Genomic DNA, 20,879 nt, shown 5'->3' with positions numbered 1-20,879 from the left:
TACAATTCCCCTCATCTCAGACCCACTGGGAGCACTGGTTAGTTGGAACTGGAGTCCAACAACATCTGAACGGCCTGCCCCTGTTCTGTTTTAAGGACTCTTGGGTCCAGTTTGATGATAAAGATGGGAGAGAGCTGGAGTCTGGATGTGGCCCATCAACAGTTCACACCTAGAAACACACATTACCTGGCCTCAGCCTTACCTGCTATGGATGGCGAGATGTAGTTCTATTTAAATTTCAGCAAATTTCAGAAGATCATTCTGAAGTTTTCTGCTGGCTGGAGCTGATGTGAGTTGTAGTCCACAGAGAACTAGGCTGGTTAAAGCTTACCTAGCCCCCAGCCTAAAGCATCATCGGTTAGCTCAGTTGGTTAGAATGTGGTGCTGATAATGCAAAGGTCACAGGTTCAATCCCCATATGGGCCACCTGCATTGCAGGGGGTTGGACTAGATGACCCTTGGGGTCCTAATTCTAAGGCAACCTCTGCGTTCTTATGAATCCTTTTCCATGTCCCCTGCAGCCGATTTGGGGTTGGGACAGTACAAAGCCTCCTTTCAGCTTCTGGGAAGAACATTTTTCCACATTAATTCTGCCACAAGCTCCTGCTCTTTCATCTCCACCCGCTTCCTTTACAATTCCAGCATGGAAATGGAATCAGTGACCTACGAGCACTCGGGGATTTCGTACTCTGTCAAAAGGAGGCCTGATGTTTTCTGCACATTTTCGGCTTTCCCCTCCATCGGCTACCGTCTTTAACATTTCTGGGATTCCAGATGGCATCTGAGAGCGTCCTCTTGCAGAAATTCACATTTCGTATGTGTCCATATATCAGCTGCCTTCCTCTGGGCTTCATTCTTCATGTCTCGATCGCTTTTTGAGCTGCATGTCAAGAACCCTGGGTAGTGACACCAGCATGAATTATTTCCAGCTTCCTTGCTGGATTTTGTGCTCCAGCACAAATGGAGTTCAGGGTGGGAAGTTGCCCTTTGCATCTGAACCAACAAAGGAGGATCACCTCCAGACTTTCAGCATTTTGCAGGAAGGATTCAAACACACGCTGTAAATTTGGGTTGCACCTGTAAACTGCTCTTTCACCTCAGCATAACAAATACTACTTGTATTTTAAAGGACTTGTTTGCAGTTAGGAATGTGATGAAGAATGAAAGGCAGAGGAAGAACGAATGGCTAACAGGAATATGTGTGAATGCCACACGAACAAATATGATCATGGAATCACAGAATTGTAGAGTTGGATGGGAACCCTAGTCCAACCCCCTGCAATGCAGGAATATGCAGCTGTCCTATAGGGGGATCAAACCTGAAAACAATGAATGTTCATTGCTATAGCATATGTCAGTGTAAACCTGCTTTGGGGGCAATAAACCATAATTCAAACCATGTTTCAAAAGGTAATCATAATTGAAATGAAGCTTTCACTTTCATTTACCTCTCAGTCCAGGGAACCTCCGGCTTCTAGGTGAGCTGAGTATATATAGAAAGTGCCTTGAATTAGAACAGCCACTCTTGAGGAATGCTGCCTTAGGTGTGAATTCTGAATTGTTTTTAAACCTATTTTCAGGTTTGTACTGTTTAAAAGACTACTTTAGCCATTCTTATGATACAGCTAAATTGCCTTGAGACATATGCATGTAAAATGCAATTCATAAATTCATAACAGCTAGGAGAACCCAACATACTGAATCCTTAGGAAGTTGTAGGTTTGCTTTAATAAGTTGCAATTTTTATGCCATCAGACACCAGGGCCTGAAAACTCTCATTTTCCCGGCTGCATGGACACAATCCATGATGGCAGGTGGACATGACTTGGCTAAAATGGCCGGGGTGTGTGTGTGCAGAGGTTCCCATACCCTCCAACTGTCCTGGAAGTACAGAAGCCATCCCAGCTTCTGAATTGATCCCGGAATGTCCCGGGAATGAGCCAGTGCCACACACTCGTAAAAAGGTAAAAGGTAAAGGACCCCTGGATGATTAAGTCCAGTCAAAAGCGACTATGGGGTACGGTGCTCATCTCGCTTTCAGGCCAAGGGGGCTGGCATTTGTCCATAGACAGCTTTCTGGGTCATGTGGCCAGCATGACTAAACCGCTTCTGGCACAACGGAACACCATGACGGAAACCAGAGCGCATGGAAATGCCATTCACCTTCCTGCCACAGCAATACCTATTTATCTACTTGCACTAGTGTGCTTTTGAACTGCTAGGTTGGCAGGAGCTGGAACAGAGTAAATCCCCATCGTGGGGATTCAAACCGCTGACATTCTGATTGGCTAGCCCAAGAAGCTCAGTGGTTTAGACCATAGCGCAACCCGTGTCTCAGCCACACTGTCGTACGAGTCAGCTAGCTCTCACCTTCTGATTTTCATCAGGGGAATGATGGAGGGTACAGGTTCCTCCCCACTGAACTAGATTCACTGGGGGAGTGGGCCCACTGAGGGAGTCAAAGGTCAAAATCTGGAGCCAGCACTGGAAGCTCCTTACGCTTTCCTGTCCCATTTTGTGAGAGTGTGTACGTGTGCCTCTGTCTTTCTCTTCTCTTCTTCTGTGCAACTAATAATTAGACTGCAACTTCATCCATCTACACGCATACCACAGTGATGGGGAAACGAGCACTATGTCCCCATAAACTCTATTCTGTCGAGGAGCAAGCCTATAAATTGTCAGCAAAGGCTCTGGGCTGCTTTTCACAAAAGCCTATTTATTCAAAGCTTTCCCTATTAATTTCTCCCCGTTGCAAACACAGAGTTGAAAGCAATGTAAATGGATCCACTGCTGCCCTTTTAAACCAGTCTGGCAAAGCTGCCTCCTGACCTGACTAAGTGATCTATGTGTCCACACAGCCCAATCCGGTGTGCAAGCCAATGAAGGTTCTTTCTTACAAACCAGTCTGCAATCTTTGCTTCTATATCTTGAACCACTCCCTAGGGGTCTTTTGAAAACAGGGCAGAAGAAAAAGAGAAAGAATTTCCTGACCACTCAAAGGCAGAAGGCAAGACGTCGGGGCAAAACCCTGCAAATTTTACTTGAAATACCTTGTGTACAAAAGGTAACAAGAAAGGGAAGCAACTTCTTAACCTGGTAATAAAATGGAGTAAATCGCAACTTTACAGCCTTAATGCAATCATAAACACAATCCAAACAACCTGCAGAAAGAAACTGTACTCTACAAAAGGTGTTTGCAGTGGAAATGCCTCTTGGAAGATTTGAGCAAGTGACTCAAATCCCATGTGTCAGAGGAAAGAAAAACAAACTGGGGGGGGGGGGGGGCTGGAAAGGTTACCGTACTTTACTGCCCAGTTATGGAAATACCCCAGAATAAACAAGTTGTCTGTACAGTTTCAGTGCAGGGACTGTACCATTTCACACTGCAGGTGGAGGGTTTGCACCTTGGAATGTTCCTTCACATGGAGGTTCTCACATACTGTTCTCTGTTGAGAACTAGCCTATCAGTTTTCTACATTAAGAGTTGTCATGGTTTCTTTAAGACACAAAAGGAATATGCAAACATATTTAATCCTCCATTTGCGTTGTCAGATGGTACAGTCTCAATAGTCTTGTATCATGTGAGAATTCTCAGAATCTGTATGAGCAGATTAGCTCAAACTTCAGACACATTGCAAGCAATAAACAACAATTCTCAGCAATCCCTGCAGAAATATGTTGGAGGGAGATATGATGGAGGAAGTCATCATAACAGTCAGCCAAACACTCGGATTTTTGCAGAACAGATGCAGTCCTTGAAGCTTGGCATCCTTCCCTTCAGGGCCAGGTGTTAAAGACTGGCTTAGCAAAACATATACAGAAAGAAGCAGCGATGTGGGATGGAACAATTTATAGCGCTTTGTTTTTCTGTGGAAACGAATAACATTAATTCATTGTTAATGGTAGATGGATGCCAACTGCCAAAAAAAGAGAACACCAGAACAGTAGGCAAGCTTGGCAGTTTCAATGTTTTTTAGCTTTATTTCCTAAACAGAAGGAAAATAAACATGCTAAATCAGATCACTCAGGCATCAGATAATTTCCCTGTTCAAACTGGAAATGTCCCTATGCAAATTATCCTATGGTATGCTGAAATAACCCCCGGGAAAGTTTTGCATAGTAAACTTTCCCCCCAAAAGTTCCCAATCGAAAATATTCCAGAAAACCCATAGCACTGGACAGGAGACATGGAAACACAGCTTTACTAGCTGCCACCCAGCTTAGACCAGACTTGGATAGAAAAATATCTGATTTAGTGGAAATCAAAACAGCTGAACAAAATTAGCTAAGTCCAGCCTTGCAAAAGCAGTTTGTGATTCTGAAATCTCTAAACTCTGGGCAGTCAGCTGAGGAACCCTCACTTAGGAAGTTTGCCCCTGCTGCAATGACGTTAGAATACATGGTGCCTGGCTATCACAAGTGTACCGTATTTTTCGCCTTATAGGACGCACTTTTTCCCCTCCAAAAATGAAGGGGAAATCTGGGTGCGTGCTATGGGGCGAATGCAGGCTTTCGCTGAAGCTTGGAGAGCGAGAGGGGTCGGTGCGCACCGACCCCTCTCGCTCTCCAGGCTTCAGGAACACATCCGCAGCCTGCTTCCCGGAGCGTCGGGCGCCCTGTAAGCAGAGCGTCCGGCGCTTCGGGAACACATCCGCAGCCTAGGCAGCCCTGCGGGAGTTCCCACACGGTTCCCTACGCTGTGGATAGTAGCCTGCCGCCCGGCGCAAGGGGTGCCCTGAAGCAGAGCGCCCCTCGCGCCGGGCAGACTTCCGCAGCGTGTTGGAGCCCTGCGGGAGTTCCCTGCAGGGCTCCCCACGCTGCGGATAGCAGCCTGCCGCCTGGCACGAGGGGCGCCCTGAAGCAGAGCGCCCCGCCCACTGGACAGACATCGGCCAGCCCCACAAGCTCGGGGGATAGCAAGGAGGCGCAGCGCCGCCATCCCGCTGTTCCTCGACCTGGTTCGGTTTCCCCGACCTGGTTTTTTTTTGGGGGGGGGGAATAAAGGGGAAAAAATTCCCTTTATTTCCCCCCCAAAAAACTAGGTGCGTCCTATGGGACGAAAAATACGGTACTTTGCAGAGATAGTGGCCCTTCATGAGATTAATACAGTGGCAAACTGGAATGACATCTTCTGCCCAACAGACTCAGAGCATTATTTCAGCTCACTGGGATCATGATTTTTGGCTTTCTAGTCCATGAAAGACATCCATCTGCCTTCAGAACATTTGTAGGCAGACAGAACAAAAGAGGTGACTTTTGCAAACTTTCTCTTTCTATTTTTCTGGAAGAGGTGTTAGTGGGCAACCCCTCACTTCTTCCTTTTTATTTCCACCCAGACACAGATGTAGGTTTACCATTGTAGGAGAAAAAAATGGTGCTGGTGACAAACTTATGATGAGCGCCATGCACTCACCATATGGGCAATTGCAACAGTGGCTGCCTTGCAATCCTTTAAGCACCAGAGGTGAGAGGCAGAGGCATCACCAGCAGTAACTATGACAACCCAAAAGTCTGCCCATAGGGAACTTGGGCTGAACAAGGTTTCTAACTCCTCTTTCACTGCCTGTGGGGAACTTTTGCACGTCCAGATGTTGCTGAACTTCAACTCCAAACATCCCTGATCACTGACCATGCTTGCTGGCACTGATGGGAGCAACATCTGGAGGGCAAAAGGTTCGCACACAGTCTAACCTATTGCTCCAATGGCACACCAAACACCGTAGCAGCACAGTATCAGGAAGTTTTTAATGTTTGATGCTTTATTATGTTTTTATATGTGCTATAAGCTTCCTAGAGTGGCTGGGGAAACCCAGCCAGATGGGCGGAGTATAAATAAAGTTGTTGTTGTTGTTTGCAGTGCCTGAATCTGTTGTTTCCCCATTCTCTCCTCCATAACTCCTTTCTGCCAGCTTTTTGCAGGCTTCTTTCGAATGAATGGCTCTTCAGACAGAATTTTATCAGCAACGATTCCCCTTTTTTTAACCAAAGGAAATGGTCCGATGAGTAAATCAAACAAGTCTATTGTGCTACCAGCCGGTTGTTGCGCAACGTCGTGCAACAGATCGCCAAGAATGCCATTAAGGCAAGTCCGACTTAATTAAGGAAGTTCAACGAGGCCAAAGTGTTGGAACGAGCAAGTGGTCCTCAGGAGCAAGAGAGCCTGGGTTCTTCTAGATAGAAAACCCTCCATTGACCACCTTCTTGCACAAAAGGCAAAAATCTATGTAATTAAGAGATTGATTAAGAGATAGACTGTGCTTACTCGCAAAGCGACGGAAGAAATAGCACTCCTGCACCCACATAATGTAATTAGCAAATAACTAAATAAATGGTTGTTGCAGCCAGTTCTCTCCCTAGCAGTGAAGCAAATGTGTGTTTACGGAAGAATGAAACCAATTATCTCGATGCAGAAACTCAACTCGCGCTGCCTTTTGCACACTTTCCTTTTCGTTCTCTTGCTCTCCCTCCCATTAATCTCCTGGCATGCAGTTCTATGGAAATTCAACTCACTTAAAAGGCTCTTTCAGGCCAATTTGCCATTTATTATCTTTCCTACTGCATCAGCTCTGGGACCAGCTCTGAAACTCGAGATCGGCAACTGGAGGCCTTTGGGCTCACAGCATTCCTGCTCTTGGCTTTTAGTTCGGCAAGAAAAATCAGGGACAGAGTGCCATTTGCAAAAAGGAGAACAGGATGCAGACCTGTCTCATTGTCCGTTATGTTCTTTATGGGACCTGGATAGGGGTCCGAAAATCTGTCAGTGATGCTTTCTCATTTTTCCAGTTTTCAGCCTAGTTACCCACATTTCCACATCAATTTGCAATTGTTTCCAAGTCCACATGAAAAGCCATCAACCTTTTAGTGCTAATTTCTCCAATGTTTGTATGCAATTTTGCCTAATATGCACATTTTTGCAAAGCATAAGTTCTCTAATGTAACAATTTACTGTATAGAGACATCACCTTGCCAACGAAGGTCCATATAGTTAAAGCTCTGGTTTTCCCAGTAGTGATGTATGGAAGTGAGAGCTGGACCATAAAGAAGGCTGATCGCTGAAGAATTGATGCTTTTGAATTATGGTGCTGGAGGAGACTCTTGAGAGTACCATGGACTGCAAGAAGATCAAACCTATCCATTCTGAAGGAAATCAGCCCTGAGTGCTCACTGGAAGGACAGATCGTGAAGCTGAGGCTCCAGTACTTTGGCCACCTCATGAGAAGAGAAGACTCCCTGGAAAAGACCCTGATGTTGGGAAAGATGAAGGGCACAAGGCGAAGGGGACGACAGAGGACGAGATGGTTGGACAGTGTTCTCAAAGCTACAAACATGAGTCTGACCAAAGTGCGGGAGACAGTGGAAGACAGAAGCGCCTGGCGTCCTCTGGTCCATAGGGTCACGAAGAGTCGGACACGACTAAACAACAACAAATAGTCAAAACTATATGCATTTTATGCAACTTTACCCTAGCTTATACTTCTTCTCTTTTTTAAAAACACATGCGTCAGTTGGCAGGAGAAAGGCATCTTAAAATTCAGAAAAGTGTAACTCTTGAAGAATGGCTGTTTTGGTTTGTGAGTTAAGCTGTGTGGTAAGTGCGAAAAAGGGAGATTTGTATTCAAATGTGGACTGAATCAAAATTTCCCCAATCCCTACACTTGGGTAATTTACCTTCTTCTATATATTGCTTTTCACTAGGGATGATAGGACCTGTGAGTTTGAGTTATGTCAGTTTATTTTTTTCTAATCTTAAATTCAGTTCTCCACATTTTGCAGCAATTTGTGACTTTTTAAAAATTAAAAATCCTCGCTCAGTCATGACGTTCACTGGGTGATCTGGGGCTGGTCATTGTCTCTCAGAGTAACCTACCTCACAAGGTTGTTGTGAAGATGAAATGGGGACACTCAAGGTACACCACCATGAGCTCTTTGGAAGAAAAAAAGTGGCATATAAATGTGATTAAAATAAAAAAATTAAGAAAACCTCATGAAAATTCACCAGCATTTTAGTGCAGATTCTTCCTAATAGAACACATTGTTATATGCAGTCTAACCCTTGCACATTTTTGTAAACGATTTCCCCTAACACAATACATTTTTGTGTCATTTTTACTAACATATCCATCTTTATGCACACTTTCACCGTTTTTGTAAACCTTGTTTGGTCAGCGAACTGCATAGCAAAATTTGCAGAAGTGCAAATTTCAAAGGCTTGCTGTGCTTCTGTTCACATACTGTTTCAGAAAAGTGCAAATCTGACAGATTCAGCTGGGATCAATTTTCTTCCCAACCCCACTCCTCACATGCTGTCATTGCTGTCTGACTAACCCAGATCCCCAAACCTGCATGGTGTAGTGGCAACTCCTTCAGAGAATTGTCGTTTCCTGAAATAGGAAATGTGACTGCTACATCTCCCTTAGGATGGTCACTTTTCAGGAGGGTCTTCTTTACAAGAAGAGCTGCAATAAGCCACAACTCTCTGGCAAACATGCATTGCACACGGGCGCATCTTCAGACTTCTTCTACATAACAGATGCAGAAGTGGCTCAGGGGCCCATTTTGCACACGCAAAAAGAGTTGTTGCTAGTAGCAAAGGTTTACCAAGCATCTGAACAAGGCTTGCAACCTAACCAACTTTCAAACGAGTTATTTGAAAGCGCTACGGAAATTCCAGACTGACCACTTGACAGGCCCGTTTCTCTTGGTTTATCTTCTGAGGCTTCCCAGCACTAGTTTCACCAGCCTGTTTTTAGCTTTGCGAGGAAGCCTTTAATCAAGGCGCTGGAAAGGGAAAGAAAGCTTGCTGAATACACCCTAAAAAGAAATCTCTCCTTAGGATCCCTGGCCCAGAGATGCAGGAAGGACCTCCTTCAATGGCACCCATGTTTCTGGGTTAAATGTTAAAAGTGCACTGAGATTCCTCAAAGCATCCTTTCTTGGGTCACCACACCTTCAAAGAACATTTGTACCGTCACCGCTCCTGGGATTCTTTGGGGAAGTTATGTAGGGTGTGGATGTGATCTTGGGGGAGGTGGGAAGGAACAAAGGGTGATAGTCTAGTAAGTTTTACTCAGAGCAGACTTGCTGAAATTAATGGCCCAAACTTAATGTTCACTAATTTCAGTGGGTCCACTTCAAAAATTAAATAAATTAAAGATTTTCTTAGGTTATAAAAGTACGCGCCTTGTCTCTTTTTTCAGGTTTTTCTTCAGTGGGTCCACTGTGAAACTTATTGCAGTACCACCCTGAGGAATTAAACTGTTCTACTATCTTGTATTCCATATATTCATCTTTGGAAAGCCAGCATATGGCACATATTGAGATACATGCTAGAACCCAGAGGCCCTGGCAAAGCCCATTGCCACTACTGCCTGCCAGGTCCCAAACCACTCCTGCTGACACTGCCACTACTACCACTCCTGGGCTGGCAAGAAGGGCTAGGGGATAGCAGGGAACTGACCAGAGCAATCAGCCATGCGTGCAAATTCCCCATCAACACAAGCTTAATTAGGCCAACAATGATTGGGGAAGGGCTGTGGCTCAGTGACAGAGCATCTGCTTTGCATGCAGAAGGTCCCAGGTTCAATCCCCACCATATCCATATCTTTTGTCTGAAAGCCAGGAAAGCTGAGTCCAGTCATTGCGGACAATACTTAGTTAGATGAGACAAAGGCCAAAGTACAGGGCAGCTTCCTATGTTCCCTGCCATGCCTATGTTTGAGGGTGAGGCGGGTGCTATTCAAGCTGGTGGAGGCAGGGAGTTTGTGTACATAGGCTGGAGTTCTGATCTGCACCACTGCTGGGCCCCTCCTGGGTCCTTGCTACCTGAGGCTACCTGAGGGTGTGGCATTGTGCTGCTCTCAGCACTGGGTCACATGTGCAGACTACCTGGGGCCATCAGCTTAATAGTGCCAGCCTTCTTCCTGAAGGCAAGGACCCTTCAGGGTGTGGATGGCAAAAGCCAGCATCGTCAGGGAATGTGTGTGCAGTGTGATCAGCACAGCCGCCACCACCATGGGCAAGCACCGGGGACCCCCCAAGGGACAGGAGCGAGCCAGCAGGAAATCACACCAAGCAAGTTGGAGTTCACTCTTTATTAGCAAAAACACGATCTTCACAGATTTGGCTGACTGTCATGCCTAATGAGCAGAGCAACCCATCTCTGGTAGGTCTTGCCCCATGAAGCAGACACTAAAGGTCCCCACCCTCCACAGCCATCTATGTCTCCTCCTATCCAGAGGTTTTTTCCCCTAAGCAATCGGAGACTGCACCTGCATGCCTGCCTTTGCTCCTCCTGTTTCATGCCTCTCCTTGTTCTGGGAGACCAGAAGGGAAGGGAGCTTGTTGCAGCAGGATGAGGAGACACCCGTGCCTCTCCCTGACCCATCTTTGCTTCTTGGCTTCCTTCCTCTCCTGCTTCAGCTTCTGCCTTTCATTCTGGGCTTCTCTCAGCCACAGACCCTTTCTGCTCACTAAATCCTATTACCTCTTCAGGTTCCAACACCTCCTCCGCTCTGTCTGCTCCCTCTTCTCACTCTGACCACTCATCATCATCCCACCACCATTCCCCGGGCTCTAAGCCTTCTTCCCTTGGGGGTTCCCCAGCTGGTGACTTCCACCATTCCTCTGCATCCAACCAGTCCATGACCCCAAGGGCAAATGAACTGGGGACCCCAAATCTTGGAGCCAGATCTGAACTTTGGAAGACCATAAGTGTTTAAGTCTAGTGTCTGGCTGTTGGTTAGAAACTATGAGCCGCACCACTGATAGAACAACCGTCAGGGACTCCTGGCAGTCCCGGTCATCTTATTTACTGTTGCATGCACTTTTCTCTTTATAGTGGATCAAGGCCTCCTCCTCCGGGATCTTGGCTAACGTTTTTGGATTACACTGCTTGGCAAGGGCCTCCAGCTGTCTGGCCAGCCCTGTCGAGTAAAGCAGGCAGTGCAAAGAACTGCCACATAAGTCATAATGCTGGATAGACTTTCCTCCTGGCAGCTTTGCATTCAACAGCGGCCTCCCTTTGATGGTGCGAAACCCTGCAGATCTGGAGAAGGAGAAGCTCATCCATTAGGCAACTATCTACTTGAACTGAGAGTTGAGCACATCCATCAAGGCCAGGCTGCTCCAAGCAGAAAACCCAGTGGCTGTGCTAGAGTCCAGAGACTTCCCCTTTTGCAAAGCGAGCACCACACTTTGCCAAGAAAACCATCTGCAGAGCAGAAAAAGGAGGAGGGCGATGGCATGGTGTGGTGTCTGAGAAACCCCTGCTTCAGAGAGGCTGAGCTAGCATACTGTTGTGGCTAAAATGCTGGACATGCTAATAATTTTTATCAGCTTTTCAGTGATAAATGCACTGTATGAAGTCAGAAAATAGAAACTGAACGTAACAAGAAATACAAAAACAAACAACCATACCTCCCTCCCCTCTATGCCAGAAGCCAGGAAAGTGATCTTATTCATTCTAATGTATTGAATGAATTCTTAATGTATTTTTCTTATGTATTATGTATTGTTGCCTACATCCTTCATTTTCTGTGTTGCTCTTGCAGGGACCTTGCAGGGCATATCATCAGGACAATGTCACTGTTTTCATTGGCCAGAAGAGACTGATACCCAAGCACAAAGTTCAGAGCAGAAATATAATCATGGCATTCAATGCTGGAAATAAGGTATTTTGTAAACCGGTACTTCAGCATATGTAATAAACGAACACCAAATAGCACAACATACATCTGGTTTCTAAATTGTTGGCATTTGTGCAGGGTGATTTGGGTTAAAAAAATATTACCCAATCTCAGAGCTTCCTGGGTAATCTTGAACCAGTCCCTGCAGCCCTCTTTGTGCATTTCTTCTAGTGCCATGCCCCCCCAAATCATCCAGCAGTTCCTCACCTCCCCACTCAACTATCCATCAAGAAACTGCACTTGCAAATTATCAAAGGGGAGAGAAGATTTCAGTTACATTCTCATGCTTTGGGTACAGGTATTGAACCTTCCTCCTACTTTACAAATCATCACACCAGTGTTCTGCACTTTGCAGCCTCCCCAGGTGCCAGCACTTTAATTAGAGCCCAGTTGGAGCTGTCTTATACTGAGTTAGACCCTTGGTGCATCTAGCTCAGCACTGTCTCCACTGACAGTGGCATGTAGTCAATACACAGACACTGAAATTCAGGTAGAGGTCTCTGCCAGCTTGGCAGCTTGGAGATGCTGAGAATTGAACCAGGAACCACCTGCAAGCAAAGCAGACACTGAACTCAGGCTCCTCCCCCAACATTGCTCCCTGGAAATGAGGCGGGGCTGAAAATGCTAGCCAAAACAATGCTTTCAGTCGTTCATTCCCATTTATCTACAAAATTGGGATCCTCACAGCCTGCCTCTCAGGGATATTGTACTGACGATGTCTGCAAAGGGCTTGGAATGTGCTATATGCAGACTAACTATTAGCATTCAGAACCAGGCGTTGACATTTTACCATTTTCCGCAGCAGCAACTGATTTGCTTTCACACCCATCCCTTCAATACGCTTGAACCTGAACAATTCTTCCAGTCAGAGGACAAAAACTGGCAAACTGCTAATTTTTAAGTGGAGACCATAAGGGAGGGAATCGGTTAAGCAGCAGGCTGGCAGCTTTTCCCTCCACGCAGCCCCCGTTCCAAAGCACTAATGCTTTGAATGAAGTAAATTGCAGCAAAGCTGGGTCCTTCCAAAAAGTCATGCTGACCTCGTCTGATGAAACATTTCATTTGTTTACCACTGACTTTCTATGACAGGAGAGGGAGCCTTTAGCAGCTCCAGGGCCACATTCTTCCCATGGGAAACCTTCCAGGGGCCGCAGGCCAGAGGTGGTCAGGGCCAGAGGTGTACCTCTTACCCCTGTGAAGTAAAATCAGGAGGTTTCTACATACGCATCTCTTTATTCTCCATCCAGGCAGACAACAGGCATTATCACAATTCAAGAAAAAGATTGCTCAAGGAGGACACAGTGCAGGGCCACTGAGGGGGTGTGGCCTAGGGCAGGGGGAGTGGCTTCAGGAGGGGTGTGGCCTGGGAAGAGTCCTAAAGACCAGACCAAGACAGGCCTGGCCGGCTGCTTCTACACCTGTGACCTGAGGTTTTTTCACCTATCTTCCAGGAAAGGCTAGTCAACCAAGCTACCCTACACAGGTTTGTCCTAGTGGCCAAATTTTTATTCCACAGAAGGGTGAAGACAGTCCACGGACCCTGAAGGTGCCTGAGACCCTCTCCTGTTGGCCCTATATGCTATTCCAGAAGACTCAGTGAGACCATGGTGGGTGGTCGGGTTTGGTCACCAACACAATCACAGTGCGACGCCTGTTTTAAAAGAAACTCCCACATCTTGGCTCAGGTCAATTCTTGTGACCTTTTCGGTGTGCAGCAACAGCTTCGGAGTTTATTTAATGCACCTAAAGTGGCTTAAATGTTCCAACCTTTTAAAAAATAACACAGAATTACGGGTGTGAGAGGCCTTAGCTGGATCAGAACTCTGCTGTGTGTGTGTTTGTGTGCAAAAATACATCTTGAAAACACAAGAAAACAAAGCCGAATAAGGAGCAATGGAAGAGAAAGCAGACATACCTGACTTTCCCACTCCAGCTCGGCCAAAGATGGCCAGTTTCACTTCTGCGCTCTTAGCCATGGCGGGGAGAAAATGGAGGATGGCGGAAACGTCGCTGGCTGAACCAAACTGGCACGAAGGATGAATGGCCAAGTCCTTTCTTCCACCTTACTGTGCCATTGTGATTTTCAAGCAGGGCCTAATGGGAAAAGACCCACCAAAGAGAAGGAATGAGCAGGTGAACAGGGGTGCTGCCAGCCACTGCCAAGGTCTCAGCAGAGGGTTGAGGTGTGTCCTGTTTCGCAAGGACCCACAGGGAGAGCTTTTCGTCAGACGCAGCCCTCAAACGATAAGCCATGAACCTAGAACCAATCTCCTTTCTAAAAGCTCAGGGGGTGGTTCTCTGTCTTCGGGCATGGGGGAAGAAGAAAAAGAGCAAAAGCTCTATTTCTTTATATTGCATATTACATTTACCTAGGCTAGGCTGAGAGAGAGTGACTAGCCTAAAGTCACCCAGTGAGTTCCATGGCATTTGACCCCTGGTCTCCCAGGTCCAAGGCTGGCACTCTAAACCACTGCATCATGATGGCTCTGTTCAGAAGAATCACATGTTACAGCCCCCTCTCTTCAGATCACAGCTGGGGCAATGGACGGACTTGACTCCCTTCCTGAATGATCCCATATATATATATATATATATATAAATATATAATAATATATACACACACACAGTGGATGCTCCGGATGCAGCGTTTGCAACCCACAGCAGTGCGTCTGTGCACGTGTGGGTTGCGATTCGGCGCTTCTGCGCATGTGTGACCGCCAAAACCCGGAAGTAACCCGGAAGTTCTGGTACTTCTGGGTTTTGGCAGTTTGCAACCCGAAAAAACGCAACCTGAAACGTCTGTAACCCAAGGTATGATTCTCTCTTTCTCTCTGTGTATACAGTGGTACCTCGGGTTAAGTACTTAATTCGTTCCAGAGGTCCGTTCTTAACCTGAAACTGTTCTCAACCTGAAGCACTACTTTAGCTAATGGGGCCTCCTGTTGCCACTGCACCGACGGAGCACGATTTCTGTTCTCATCCTGAAGCAAAGTTCTTAACCTGAGGTACTATTTCTGGGTTAGCGGAATCTGTAACCTGAAGCGTATGTAACCCGAGGTACCACTGTGTCTGTCTGTGTGTGTGTGTGTGTGTGTGTGTGTGTGTATATATATATATATATATAAGCTTGCATACAAAAGATGTGCAAATCATGTGGAAATCTTGGCAAGAACCCTATTCCCTGAGATGCTACCTTTCCACGTAACTTCATGATAAGAGCTTTGCTGGATCAGGCCAAAGGCCCATCTATCCCAGCATCTCGTTCTCACACTAGCCAACCAGATACCTGGTGGAAGTCCAAAAGCAGGATCCAAGAAAAGCCACAGCTCACTTGTGATTCCCAGCAACTGGCTGTGCTCCAAGACCCCCAAGCCACTCCCAGGAGAATGAAGACACAAGGACACAGAATTTAGGTTAATGTTAATGGGCAAAATTTAGGCCTGCGCATCAACAACACAATGCATCTGGAGTGACCTTTGCATTATTCCTGTACCCCCCCCCCCAATTTCTTTTTATAGGACTAACATACTAAATAGTACAATCTAATGTGCTGTTGCGTGAAGCAGGGAACACAGATTAAGTGCTAAGGCCCCACTGTGGCCTTAATGGATCAATCCATTTTGCATCTGCACCACAACCAACTCAAGCCTTGGTGCAACAGCAGAAGCCATTGGTACTACAACACATGCATCTTCTGCCAGTTCCTGTGCAGATGAGTTTCAGGGAAAAAAAGTTGTGCAGCAAAGCAGATGGAGGAGTGCAGCTTCCAGCAACCCATGGTATGGACAACCAGTCCCTCCATTTGGTCCTTGTAGGTTCTTGTTTCAGCCCCCTCCCTCCAAGCATCACCCACAAACCCAAGACCTCACCTCCCTTCTGCTCTTCAATCACATTTGAGGACAACTCAGTCAAAGCTATCTTTAGCAATTCCTCCTGTGTGGGGGCATCACAGCTTGAGCAGAGCCCATGCCTCATTACGCACAATGGCTGGTCACTTCAAAAAAACAAAAGCACAAAACAGTTTGCCTTAAAAACATGCTTTAAAGGGCATAATCAGAAAATTACTCTGCACAAACTTCTATTACAATTGGGAGGAAAGGGTTAAGCAGCCCGTTACTAGCTGTCAACAATTAATCATTTCAAAGTATGGCCCTTGTTTAAAAAATGATCTGCCAATCCAGATTCAGACTGTTTTTGAGGGTGCAACTCTGTGCTTTCCTGTTTTTAGGGGAGCTTTAATGTGGGGCTTTTCTGTCTTGCTTGCATAACAGAGAATGTCAACGTCATGTTTGGCAAAATTACCTAACAGTTAATAGATACCATAGGACACACAACCGCTGAATAAAGTCTTGACATTCTTCAATATAATAGGCTCAAAATACTGAAAAAGTCCCATTTCCACCCCAGCCAAGATAGCTGCAATTATTATTGCCAGCAGTTGGCCTTGACAACTAACTTCCAATACAGGTTTTTACGTTTCTGAATGTACGAAAAACCCATTAACGCCGTTGCGGAGTCAGCTCCCCACAGCCTACTGTAACTCCCTTTATTGGTCCTCAGGAATTGCTATAAAAGCCACACCAGTTGGGAAAGGTATGCTTCTCAACATTTCCCCCTAAACAAACCCCTGTGCTTTTAAGTGCTCAGAAGCCCTTTGTGCATTCTGCATCAGGGGCAGAGTTCAGGGTTAGGCAAGGCTTAAAAGGTGTTTTATTATAGGGCTCGGAAAAGCTTTCCCCACCCTGCCCCATCTCATCTCACTCATCAGCTTGATGGAGGAGTTCTCTGTGAGAAATGCTAAGAGGTGGAGTGGACCAACACTGACCCCCTCACCCTTCTCAGTTGCCCACCCCAGAAAAGCATGAGACAACTGACAACTGTGAGGAAAAGTGTGGCCGTTTTTGGAAGAGGGTGTGAGTAATCTTCAACTACGCAGAGATGCTTTGCCCAAAATCAAGGGTCCCTCCAGATGTCCTTATTATTGTGCACCCACAATAATTTGTGCTCATGATAATATTGGGGCAGTTATAAGTAATCAATGACGCAGGCTCCCAGTATGTTTCGGAGCACAATCCAAAATGTTGATGCTGACTTTTAAAGCCCTAAATGGCTTCGACCCTGAATACCTGAAGGAGTGTCTTCACTCCCATTGTTCAGCCTGAGGTCCAGCTCTGAGGGCCTTCCGGCAGTTCCCTCACTGCGAGAAGGGAAGTTACAGGGAACCAAGCAGAGGGCCTTCTCAGTAGTGGCCTCCCATCAAATGTCAAACAGATAAATAACTATATGACTTTTAGAAGACATCTGAAGGCTGCCCTGTATAAGGAAGTTTTAAATGTTTGGTGTTTTATTGCGCTTTTAATACTTTGTTGGAAAATGGCCAGAGTGGACGGGGTACAAATAAAAAAGTTGTTGTTGTTGTTGTGTTACAGAACATATCTGCAGACACGGAGCAATGTATCCAAACTACAAGAAAGAAGATTCCACCTAAACATTAGGAAGAACTTCCTGACAGTAAGAGCTATTCGACAGTGGAATTTGCTGCCAAGGAGTGTGGTGGAGTCTCCTTCTTTGGAGGTCTTTAAGCAGAGGCTTGACAACCATATGTCAGGAGTGCTCTGATGGTGTTTCCTGCTTGGCAGGGGGTTGGACTCGATGGCCCTTGTGGTCTCTTCCAACTCTATGATTCTATGATTCTAAAAAGACTCTGGCCTGGAGTGTCATTTAAAGCCATCGTAACAAGACTTATTATTATTTTGCTATGCTAACAATTGACAAGCAACTGTAGAGAGTATTCTTCATCAGCCTCTATTTTCACAGGGTGGCTACAAATGACATCAGTTATGTGGGAAAACACAGAAACAAACGTATGTAGAGTTGGACCCCCTGATCCATCTAGTCTCTAAACTGACTGGCATCAGCTTTCCAGGGTACCAAACAGTTATCTCTTCCACTGCCCAGTCTTCTGGGAGACGCTAGAGACCAAATCTGAGACCTTCTGGCATGCAAAGCAGATGTTTTACCCACTGAGATACAGCTGTTGGGTAGCTATTGCTACAGGAACATGCCACATGCTCAGAGATACTGCATCTGCATTTATACTAAGGGGGCAAAAGTGTGTGTGTGTGTGTGTGTGTGAGAGAGAGAGAGAGAGAGAGAGAGAGAGAGAGAGGAGGGGAACCTTAGTTTCCTCATTGTTTCCACATCTGTTCTAATTTACATTTTAAAAATGTGATTTCTATTCAGAGTCATTGAGAGCTGGTGACTACCCAGTTGGCTTCATGGCTGACTGGGGATTTGAAGCCTGATCTCTCAGATCCTGGACCAGCACTCTAACCACTAAACCACACTGGCTCTTTTCTTATTTTTGCAGCTGCATCACACTGTTAATGATCAACTACAGCCCTGAGATCCTTTTCACCCATACTATGGCCAAGCAACCATTATTTGACTTGAGGACTGACAGCTGGGCATGTGAAGTGATTCCACTGGGGTTTTTTTTGAGAGGTAATTGAATGTTCTTGCACAAATGCATACTTTAGTGCTCGGTGCCAAGTTATTTCACTAAACACTGACTTATTTCACTTTAAGTAAGTTTCTAACACTGCTCTTGCCTGATTTATTGGGCTGGCAATAAGTAAATAAATCCAACTTTGCTTGGAACAGAATTTAGAATTCATTTTTTTATGTGTAAGAAGCACATAGTTGGGCTCTCCAAGCTTAGCACTCTGAGGGGATACCTCAGTCTGTAGAACATGAGATTCTTAATCTCAGGGGTCGAGGGTTTGAGCCCCATGTTGGGTAAAAGGTTCCTGCAATGCAAAGAGGTTTCGACTGAACCTCATAGTCCATTCCACCTCTATGAATCCAGGATCCAGGACTTTGCAGTCAGACAACACGGTGACCACCATCCAATAAATTCAGCTCACTGAAATAATTTGGTTTAAACATGTTTAATTCTGTTCTGGATTGCAGCTGATGCCTTTGGAGCTCTTTTTCATCATAACTTTGTTCCCAGAGCTATCTTGTTGGCTCAGGGGTGTTTATAATACTGGCAAAAAATAATAATCTACCGAAGGCCTCAGTAGGCCAAAAGGCCGGTGAGAAAGATACAAGTAAAAACAAACCAACACTCTACTCTCCGAAAACGTCTCCCCAAAGTGTAAAAGCTGTGAAAAAGGAAACTTCTATGTCATGGGTCATAACGAAAGGGATTGAAAATAAAGCTGCCAATTATCATAATTCCTTTGTGCAAATCTGTGGCACGGCCACACTTGCTATGTCATGAACAGCTCTGTATCCTCACCTCAAAAAAGGTGAGGTAGAGCTGCAAAAAGGTTTAGAAAAGAGCAAGCCAAATAATCAAGGAGACAGCGCAACTCCCCTGTGAGGAAAGATTACAACACTTGGAGCTTTTTGGGGTAGAAAAACGGTGAGCAAGGGAGAATGCAACAGAGGAATACAAAGTGTACACAGTGGGGAGGGGAAAAGTTGGTAGGCTTCTCTCAAAATACTGGAACTCAGGGTCATCTAATGAAGCTGAATGGACAGAGGGGAAATTATATTTCTGCACTTGGCACATGGGCTCATCCATACTTTTGCTTCTCCTAGGCCTAGAAACTGAGGTTTTCTGCTTGTCCTGTACTTTCTAGGCATGGGTCTGAGAGACTTTTTGTTGGACCCACCACTTTCCCCAGGAAAACCTGCCGTTTATCGCTCAATTGGAACAAACGTCAATCCGCTTTTACGCTTGTTCCGATTTGGCAGCAAATAACAAGTTTTCTGGGGGAAAGTGGCGGAAGTGTGGACGAGCCCATAGTTAAAGCGATGACCTTCACTACCATAAGATGTGATAATAGCTTTTGTTTTCAGTTGATTTGGTTAACCCCTTTTAAAGCCATCCAAGTTGCTGGCTATCAATGGTTAATAGAGAGCGATCAGTGTTACCTTAAGTAACAGAGACAGCATGCCTCTGAAGACCAGTTTTGGGGAATCAGAATAGAGGTAAGGGCTGTTATACCCTCCTTGTGGGCTTCCCGCAGGAATCTGGTTGTTTCATTGTGGGGACAGGATGCTAGGCTACATAGCCCTTTGGTCTGATCTAGCAAAGCTCTCCTTATGCCTATTGCATGTTGCAGAGATCCACCACAAAGAACACATATTATATTCCACACCTGCCCCACCTCTGAAACTGGTCAGTCTCCAGCTCAAGAAGATGTCCAAAGCTGGAAGACAGCCATCCCGTACAGAAGATTGCCTCTCTATTATTCATTGCATCTTGTGGATTTCTAAAAGGAGCATCTCCACCCCCATTGTTCTACCCGGACACTGAGATCGAGCACCAAGGGCCTTCTGGCGGTTCCCTCACTGCAAGAAGCCAAGTTACAGGGAACCAGGCAGAGGGCCTTCTTGGTAGTGGCACCCGCTCTGTGGAACGCCCTCCCACCAGATGTCAAAGAGAACAACAACTACCAGACTTTTAGAAGACATCTGAAGGCAGCCCTGTTTAGGGAAGCTTTTAATGTTTGATGTATTACGGTATTTTAATATTTTGTTGGAAGCCACTCAGAGTGGCTGGGGAGGCCCAGCCAGATGGGTGGGGTATGAATAATAAATTATTATTATTATTAAAACCTTTTGTGTGCCTGAACAAGAGTCAAAGACACTTGAACACTGATAATATTTGCAAGGAGATGGGGGGGGGAAGGAGGCAGAGAAGTTGGTAAGGTGACGTTAGCAAAAAGAATGAAGGAAATGTTCTTGAGCTTTGCAAAAGTAACAGAAAAAAATCTGACAAGGAGCTCTGTGAAAGTCAAAAGCTGGCAGCTCTTCCGATGTATTGGAACTGTTCTAGTAAGAGATAATACTGTGGTACATCTTTTAGGTTTAGAGTAGAGTATCCTATTCCAGAGACTAACATTTTCATGCTAAATTAAACAAAGCAGGAGCTTTCATTCATCCTTGCAAAGCTATTTTTAAAAGCCACACGTAAACAAAGCAGGCATATGCATCTATTTCCTGTCTTGGCTACTGTGCAGCCTTGTTTCTTGGAGACAGTCAGTATGCCAGAGAAACGCAGCATTGACAAGGTGTCCTGATGAAAGTGCTTCTGATCATCCAGAAAGTAAGAGTCAACAACTGGCAACCCTGGGTATAAATCTGCCCCACCAATTGCTAACCTCAGAGGCAAAAGAAAAG

At 45.6% G+C, this 20,879-nt stretch overlaps 1 protein-coding gene across 3 annotated transcripts in view; it reads right to left on the bottom strand.

The window, feature by feature from the left end:
• The window catches only part of RERG (RAS like estrogen regulated growth inhibitor), an 88,037-nt gene that overhangs the window by 63,729 nt on the left and 3,429 nt on the right, over nt 1–20,879 (bottom strand). For all 3 annotated transcript variants that reach the window (XM_081023280.1, XM_081023278.1, XM_081023279.1), the window contains exon 2: nt 13,600–13,778. In XM_081023280.1, the coding sequence (XP_080879406.1) occupies nt 13,600–13,660 (61 nt within the window). In that variant the 5' untranslated portion in view covers nt 13,661–13,778. The remainder of the gene's footprint in view (nt 1–13,599; nt 13,779–20,879) is intronic.

The sequence above is a fragment of the Podarcis pityusensis genome (genome assembly GCF_964106645.2).
Source record: "Podarcis pityusensis genome assembly, chromosome: 10".
Lineage (NCBI taxonomy): Eukaryota > Metazoa > Chordata > Lepidosauria > Squamata > Lacertidae > Podarcis > Podarcis pityusensis.
Note: the sequence above shows the minus strand (reverse complement) of the source record. Positions and strands in the feature narration are given on the sequence as shown.